The sequence below is a fragment of the Labeo rohita genome, unplaced genomic scaffold (assembly GCF_022985175.1).
Source record: "Labeo rohita strain BAU-BD-2019 unplaced genomic scaffold, IGBB_LRoh.1.0 scaffold_1737, whole genome shotgun sequence".
Taxonomy (NCBI): Eukaryota; Metazoa; Chordata; class Actinopteri; order Cypriniformes; family Cyprinidae; genus Labeo; species Labeo rohita.
The window spans coordinates 1,223-10,256 of record NW_026127931.1 but is presented as its reverse complement, the minus strand read 5'-3'; the positions used below and the strand labels follow the sequence as shown (position 1 = coordinate 10,256).

The 9,034-nt window shown below is 34.6% G+C and overlaps 1 protein-coding gene across 1 annotated transcript; it reads right to left on the bottom strand.

Moving 5' to 3' along the window:
- Window positions 1-1,016: 1,016 nt before the first annotated feature.
- On the bottom strand, window positions 1,017-7,628 carry LOC127158857 (uncharacterized). Its single transcript, XM_051101829.1, has 6 exons — window positions 7,488-7,628; window positions 6,572-6,643; window positions 6,023-6,346; window positions 3,383-3,673; window positions 1,839-1,976; window positions 1,017-1,268 (listed from the first exon to the last, which is right to left on the bottom strand). The coding sequence occupies exons 1-6, from the start codon at window positions 7,531-7,533 to the stop codon at window positions 1,204-1,206; spliced, it is 936 nt and encodes a 311-aa protein (XP_050957786.1). The 5' UTR covers window positions 7,534-7,628; the 3' UTR covers window positions 1,017-1,203.
- Window positions 7,629-9,034: the final 1,406 nt, after the last annotated feature.

Genomic DNA, 9,034 nt, shown 5'->3' with positions numbered 1-9,034 from the left:
ACAACCATAGCGGGCATTTCATGACGTCAACATGCTGGATGTAGTCATGCATACATGTGTAGGAGTATTTACTGAACATGCAGTAATATAAGTTATACATTAAAATCAGTACCTGTATGCTATTTTTGACAATACATGATTTGAGAATGATCTTGTTCATGCTCTTCCTTTAATGCTACCGATGCTTTACCTTGCTGACTTTGTGTACAAAAGAGTTAACATTATCATTTTAACACTTTTCAAATACTTTTGTTTTTTGGTGTTTGTTTTCCAGTTTTAAAATAATTTTAAATCCCACATTTTCTGTGTACTTTTTTTATGGAGCCCCTAAAAGGATATGGTGGAAATCTATGCTTTTGTGTTCTCTCTCAAAAGTTTTGCATTCCCTACAAGAAACTTTGCGTTCACTCACAAAACCTTTGTGTTCCCTCACTAAACTTTTGCATTCACCCAGGAAACTTTGTGCAAACATTTTGTGAGCAAACGCAAAGTTTCTTTGGGGAATGCAAAACATGAGCAAATACAAAGTTTCTCGGGAAATGTAATATGAGCAAACACAAAGTTTCTTGGGAACAAATTTTGTCAGCAAAAGCAAAATTTCTCTAGGGAATGCAAAAATTTTTTTCTCGGGGGAAGCACAAACATTTTGCAAGCAAACAAAAGGTTTCTCTGGGAACACATTTCATGAGCAAATGCAAAATTTCTCTAGTCTAAGGAATAAACATTTTGTAAGTTAAGGCAAACATTTTGTGAGCAAATGAAAACAGTTTTTCTAAGGAATGCAAACATTTTGTAAGCAAACGTAAACATTTTTGTAAGCAAATGCAAAGTTTCTCAGAGGAACACAAAGATTTTGTGAGTAAACAAAGTTTCTCTGGGGAACAAATATTTTGTGAGCAAAAGCAAACTTTTTCTGGGGAGTGCAAACATTTTGTAAGCAAACAAAGTTTCTTGATTGACATTTTTCCTCTTATCTCCCCTTTTTTTTCCTCCATGTCCCTTTCAAACTATACACATAAAAAAAAAAAAAATGTTTCTAAACTTTCTTTACAGATAAGGAATGAATCTGAATGACAAACTTCAACTTAATAATAAACGAAAGCACCGTTTTCTATTTATGCCAACAAAAATGAAAGTTTGAACTCCTTTTCACAGTGCAAAATAGTTGATTTTCAAACACCATTAATGTGTACCGACTATGAACTACTGTTGATGGGCATCTGTGTTTAATGGCTCCATTGTATCAGTGTCTGTATCTGTTTCTCCATCTATAATAAAACAAAGAAAAGAATCACTAGTTAGAAGGAGACAAAGTTAAAAGGAGACAAAGAAATAGTGCTGATGTAATGTTAATGCTACAGCTACACAAATTTGAAGAAATGACTTGAGTCGACCAATGAAGTGAGGAAATGTTTTTTTGTTTGTTTGTTTTTTTAGGTGATTTTCTGTCAAATGGAAAAATCAATATACATGACACTTGAAAGGAGATGTGTGCAGTGTTTTGATGTTAAAATGTTTTCCTAGTATAATACGCAGACATGACTATAATTAATAAGCTGTTTATATGTTCATTTCTGAAACACTGGCTCTTTGACAATCAAAACATTGATCTGTTTGTTTGAGCATTTAATGCTGAGTCAAAACAGATGGACTCCAGTTTAAAAACTGTTCATTAATTTACCAAGAAATTTCTAGCTTTTCCTTATAAGCCAAACATTTTCTGTCTTTTGAATGTGTCAGGTTACAACACCAATGGAGTGTTTTTATTATTTCCTTAATTAAAACAGTCTACAGTCAAAAGAAACCTTTCATGCTTGAATTACACTTATTTTACTTACTCTTCTTGCAGGACAAACATACTTTAACCCTACCCATCTTGATCCCAATGCAGATTGCGATAACGATCACGCTTAGGATCACAACAATGAATGCCAACACTGGACCAGTTGTCTGCCAATGTGAACTCTGGGGGAGATCTGTAATAGATCAACAATAATGATATTTTTTGCTTCTGACCTTATTGAAGACATTAAATGTTGACAGATGGGCAGAAAATTATGTAATATATTTTATATTTATTTGGCATTCCAAACCTGAATGACTTTCTTTCTTTTGTCAAACAAAATGAAGCTATTGAGAAGAATGTTGGTACCCAAACTGTTTTTGGCTACCATTTTGGCTACTCAAATGTTCTTTTATGTTCCACAGATTAAGAAAAGTGATACTATTTAAAATTACATGTGGTTGCATTAATAATGACAAAGATTTCATGTTTTGGGTGAACTATCCTGAAAGCTAGCAACTGTCATTTACACTTGAATAATAGGCTAATGCTGAGAAATTATGGCAGTTATATACAAATATAAATATACAACCTGATCTCATGACGAAAATGTACTTGTGGGAAATGTTTCACAAGATGCAAAATATGTACCACCATGTACCTTTTGTGACATAATTGATGAGAAATGTCCACTGAGTGGCGCTAAATGAGAGTTCTTTTTCCCCTCCGGAACAGATGAACTTACATATGGAACGTTTTATGTGACATTGGGTTTGTTTGTTTCACTGTAGTTCTTAAAATGTCCATTGCTATAACTGTAAAACTCAGTGACATTTTAAAATAATATACCATCTGCACTACACCTAAACCTGCCAGATGAACAAAAGCAAATGTGATGTAAAAAATGCAATTGCAAGCATGCCGTTTTAGGGGGGGCATTCAAATGTCACATCTTTTGCAAGCTGAAGTTCATTATTTGAAATGTAGACACGCAGTATGCTCGCTCATAATGGACGCACGGGAGTGCAAGCTACAAGGGCACTTTGGAAAGAAGAAGAAAGCAGTGTGCATAGCATTTTCCACACATTTTTAGGGGTGACATGTGAGCGGCCCTTATCTTGTTTTTCAATCTCTCATCTTTCAGCTACTTTGTAGTCAGTAATTTTTTTCATGGGATTCATACCCAAGGATTCCACATCCCAAGTCCAGTTCTGTGCTGGCTGAGCAAGCTTGTCTGATTTAGAAAGCGAAACAAATGGAGCTGTAATCATAACTGTGTATGAAAACGATTACAAGTGCTCACTGTTTAGCGCCTCTAGTGTAAATTTCAGTTGGAAACGGCAGTGATATGTACTTATTGGTACATATTTTGCATCTTCTGTAAAAGTTCCCACAGTTATGTTTTCGTCATGAGAACAAGTAGCAACTATAATGGCCATTTTTGTCTATGTCAATAAAAAACAAGGTGTGAATCTGAGCATTTAAACTTCTCTGAATGATCATAAAATATAATCTGATCATTTTAGAGCCCAATAGATTTATATATATATATATATGTATATATATATAATACATTATAGAAAAGTTTGAGCCACTCACCACTAACTGCAATATGGAATTTCCTGTGTAAGATCGTGCTGCTGTTGTTGATCTCCAAATGATAGTCTCCAGCGTGTTCAGTTTGGATGTTTCTGATGGTGAGGTCTCCAGTATGATCATTCAATTTGATCATGTTTTTCCATCTAGCATCAATAGTGCCATTTAAGCTAGCAATGAGGGTGCCTTGGCCTCCAAACTTCCACAGTATCTGATCACCTCCCTGTGTTTCAGTAACATCAGTCTGTAGAATGACAGAATCTCCCTCCATCAGTGACACTGACGCCACTTCATCTGTCATGGCAACAAACACATAAGCAGTTTTTGAATTGAGATTAAACTGAAATTGCTATTAGTAATTTCCACACTTGTACATATACTTGTTAATAAGTGGTGCACATTACCATACTGTGTGGCTGGATTGCATTGAGTCTATTAACTCTCTTGTCCTACTTACCTATACCTACCTGTCTGACTGTTATAGTTAATTTTAAAGTTCCACCCCAGTTCTGTTACAATTTTTCTATTACAAGTTTTGCTTAGAATAAACACAGTGTACACTGAATGTCTTTGCTGTTTGCTGCTTTTATTTTTAACTATTTATTTTACAGAAGAAAAATCCAATTCAGTCTATAAAGGTGAGACCTGGGCTGCATTTCCCAATAGTATCATAACCTTAAAGGGGTCATCGGATGCCCATTTTCCACAAGTTGATATGATTCTTTAGGGTCTTAATGAAAAGTCTATAATATACTTTGGTTAAAAATTGATCAATGGTTGAGTAAAACAACACTCTTTTTACCTTGCCAAAATCAGCTCTGCAAAAATCATCTCATTCTGGTCGAGGCTGCTTTAAATGCAAATGAGCTCTTCTCACCCTGCCCCTCTCTCCACTCTGTGGTGGAACAAGACTGTTTACTTTAGCCACATTTAGCCGCTAAATATGCTAACTAGCACATTATTAGGAAAGGCGATCGCAAAGATTTATAAAACAAAACCCTTATACACACTTCTGCTGTAAGTGAAGCTGAATTACGAATGATTCCCATGGACATAGATGGATATATGTAGATCAGGAGGCGCATTCCCTTCACAAACAAGTGTAATCTACTGCATCTTCATCTACAGGAGTAAATGATGACACCTCAGTCGCTCAATCTGAGATATTCTTGTCTAACTTACATCTCTGCTCCGGCATCGAAACAAAGAGGGCGGACCGGTACAACTGATCTTAGGTAAGACGCTCATGTCAATCAACTATCGTGGGAGCAGCCTCTGTCGGTGTGACACCACAACAACAGGCATCTGAGAATGGCTTGATTTGAAAAAGGGGATATTATTTTTACAGATTAATTAAAAACCACTGCATGGATTTTTATCATAGGGCAGATTTGTACATACACTGCCAACACACATTAATATTCAAACAACATGTAAAAGTGAACTTAGCATCCGATGACCCCTTTAAGTAGATGTAAAACCATTGCCACCAATGGTCTCTACAATCAACTTAGCTTGTGATGCTTTTGAGAAACGCAGCGCAGATCATTTCACAGCAGCTGAATTGTTGTCAGACAATTACAACAGTAAGCGATTTCTGAGAAACAGTAAATATAGGAATTGAATGAAATAATTAACACATTGTTGTACCCCAAAATGAACAAACGTATAACGTGAATGCGGATGTTTCTCTAACATAGCTAAAGTGAAGTTTCAGATGAACGAAAGACAAGGAAGAACAAAAAAGAAAAAAGAAAAAAACAGTACACAAGAGTATACAAGCAAGAGTTTGCACACAAGCTCCAGACAAGTAAAGACACTTAACTGTCCATATTGATAACATTTACAACAACAACATATCTTGGTTCTGTGAAGCATAGCAAGTCAGTGTTACTCGCATATGAAGCAGACACAATGTAACCTCTACATCTGTATTTAGGCCTTCCAGCTTCTTCAACACTGGCTTTTCCAATATTAATGCACTTCCTAATGCTCTTGCCTGATCATAAGTCTTTTTCCACTGATATTCTTCTGACCTTTTCTCTTTTGTAATGTCTCTCAGCCAGCTCTCTATCTACAGTCTTTCTTAAAATATGTAGGGCTGTCCACATCTAAAGATTATCCTAGTTGACTCTTATCCTAGTTGTTCATTTAAACCATAATTTATTTGGTCAGGGGATAAGTATCAAACCCTAAATTAAGGCTGTCAAAATGGCCGAAAAGCTAAATTTGAATATTGTACTTAAATTTTTTTGAATATCGAATTATATTCAAATTTAAAAGGCATAATTTCACTTAGGGGGAAAAAAGCTTTTGGCTTTTCTACCAAAAGAATTCAGTGGGTTCAACTGAATAGGCTAAAAAAAAAAAGCATCAAAATCTAATGACACCTAGGGGATCAAAACACAAACAAAATAAGTAACCTATAATGTAAACAGCCTTAGAAATGAACATGAGTTTGCCCAAGTTGTCTGGTAGAAGTGAGCTGTGTCTTGCTCACAATTTAAACAGCTACTCCGAATTGGCTACAGTGTTGTGGTGTTCAGTTTGATCCACTTTCAACAGCGTTTCTAGAAATTGCATGCTGCCCCTTTGAATAGATAATTATCAGTTTACAATTATTTTAAGACTTGAGTTACTCACCACGGACAGTAACACTGAATTTCTTCGATGTCTCAGTTGTGCTCTTGATCTTTAGCTGATACTGTCCAGTGTGTTCAGTTCTGATGTTTCTTATGGTGAGATCTCCAGTTTGTTTGTCCAGCTCCAGTCTGTCTCTGAATCTCTCTTCCTCGGATGTATTGTACATTTTAGCTTCTTTATTCATTTTAGCTATGATAATATCTCTAAATAGCCAAAGTACTGTATCATGGCTTTTTATTTCAGTAACATTAGTGGTTAAAGTGACAGAATCTCCCTCCATCACTATTATTGTCTCCACTCCATCTGCTACAGCAACAAACACATCTGTAGAACAAACAGGAGCATTATTGCAAAGAGAAATCCCAGTTAATGTTAATATTTGTGCTATTTAAAATAAACAATGACAACATTTTCATTTTTAAGCTAATTATATTTTAAGAATAATATGTATTTATAGATAAATTACAATTTATCTGTAGGCCTATATACCTTGTGTACTTGGAATAAAATTTTATAAATAGTAAAAATGAAAGGGAAGCGAAAACATACTCATGTCAGAATACTGTTCTATGTTTGCCCTGTTGGAGTCTTTGTCGGTTTTGACATGACCAGATGGAGAAACTGGAAAAAAAAAAAGTATAAAAATTAACTACACAAGAATTGATGTCTATAAACATAAGTATTTTACAGTCTCAGATGTCACCTTTTGCACTTTTAATGTTAATGCAATAATGCATTATTAGATGCCATATACAAACTTTGATGTAATGTTTATTTTAACGAAATTTCTGTTCTTGCACCAGCTCAAACAACAGTGCTGTCCATTTAAACAAACAAACAAACAAACAAACAAACACGTATTTGAATTTTACAGTGGTGACTCAACAGCACAGTTTGAAGAAGCGAAACATGTCATATTAGGCAAAAATCAGCGTCATAGACGCTATGCCCACCACATACGAATACTAGGCCTAGCTACAGTGAGCTTAAACCACATTAAAAACAAAAACATATGCTCAAACTTGAATACAGGCTGTCATATTTATCTCATACAAATAATAAAAAAAGAGTAAACTGTGCACATTAGTTTCAAGTACAGTACAAAAATTGCTATTGACAAAACCTGGGAGTAAACCAGAATTACATTTATTCATTAAACAGACGTATTCACGCATGACATGCAGAATATTACAGGCCGTCAGCGCCCTCTAATGTATATAATCACCAAACACACATGCACAACCACTTTACCCCCAAAACACGCTCGCATTTGTGCTGTGTGATTTACCACAACGTCTATTTGTTTGAAAAGTAATACAGGTTCGTATGTTAAAAAAAAAAAACACTGGAGATGTTAAAATCAGAATATAACAGCAAATGCTCATTTCCTGTATCCGCCTTATACTGAAACCGAAAGTGTTGAATATTAATACATATAGCCTAATAAAAAATAAATGTGACTTACCGTCCACTAGTAATAAAACCCAAAAAATGAAGGAAAGGATCCTCATACTTATTTGTCGCTTCTGACCGCATCTAATCTGAATGATAGCAGTGATTCAGAGCACTGATAATGGACTCGTGTCAAACCGACCAAGTCACGTGATTTCTGCGAACGAAAGATGCGTTACGTCATACCAATTCGTTTGAAAGTACACCTGGACTGGGTCAAAAGGTTATACATATTCATACACAGAGAGATTGTTCATGGTATAAAATAGGTTTTTATTCAATGTTTGTAATTTCAGTTTAATTACTTTAAGAAATTAGTGAGTGGGGCTAGTTAATGAAATGACCTGGTAAGAAAATTGCTTATTTTATTTTTAGTCACCAGCAACAGTCATGGTTTCTATTTCAGACAAGTCATGCATTATAACACCAAGTAGTGTTAATAAATGAGACCTTATTCTAGTGCTAATGCTAATATTGTCAGAAATTACTAAAGTCTCATTCAAACATTCTGTAAACTAAACCACTGTAAGTGAAAGACAGAGACAGTTTGCTTTTAGAAAGGTTGTGTGCCAACAAGATTCTGCTTTGCACTGGAAATGTATTTAGATACGAAGAGTTCAGATGCAAAAGCTTCTAAATCCATCTGACGTATTTCTTTAAAATTAGCATTTCTTTAAAATTAGCATTTCTTTCTGGCTACTTTGTGTAGGTTTCTATGTAAGTACTGGTGCTTCTGATTGGGCTGAGGCTTGAATATAGTGAGTTTGAAGTAAAAATATTTGATGGATGTATAATGTGTGTCAGGAGCATTCACTCAGTATCATTATCTCATTTTTGACCAAGATGGCTTTTAGCTGGTTTTGCGTCTGAACTCTTATTTGCTCTTTGTTCATGTAGTGATTAATTCTTTGTCAATACTGTACAAGTCATGCCAATAAATCTCACTTGAATTGAAAAACTGAATTAAATTGAGAGAGATAAAATACTTTGCAACAAAAGATGCTTCAATTTGCAATGATTATTTTGACTTGTTTTAAGTTACCATATTATTTAAATTGTCTATCCACACTAAATGTGCAGCCTGAAAACAAAATGTAAAACATTTTAATTTTGGGGCTGTACAGGACTTAACTTATACTTCAGACATATTTAACTGGGCTAAATATTCCTGTATATTAAATATTTTTAAAGTTTTAAGCTGTTTTAACCTGTTACAATCTAAAACATTTATAAGGAGTTGCAATTTGTTTTGCAAAGCATTTCACATTAAAATGGTGAGAGAAAACACTTGTTTTTTTCTTTATATGACAAACCTGAAATTTATCAGCAGTTGATAAAAATTGTTGTAAAATGATTATCTGAAAATAGACTCAGTCTTACCTGTTTCTGTGAGAGACTCATCTTTGATTAAGAGTCTTTTCTTTGCTCCTCTGACATACTGCAGCTAAACAGCTTAAAACTTACATCTTTATGTCACCAAAGACAATCAGGTGATCGTCATGACCTGCATATGACAATATGCCATAAAACAATCAATATAAAAACAAAATATGCTACAAA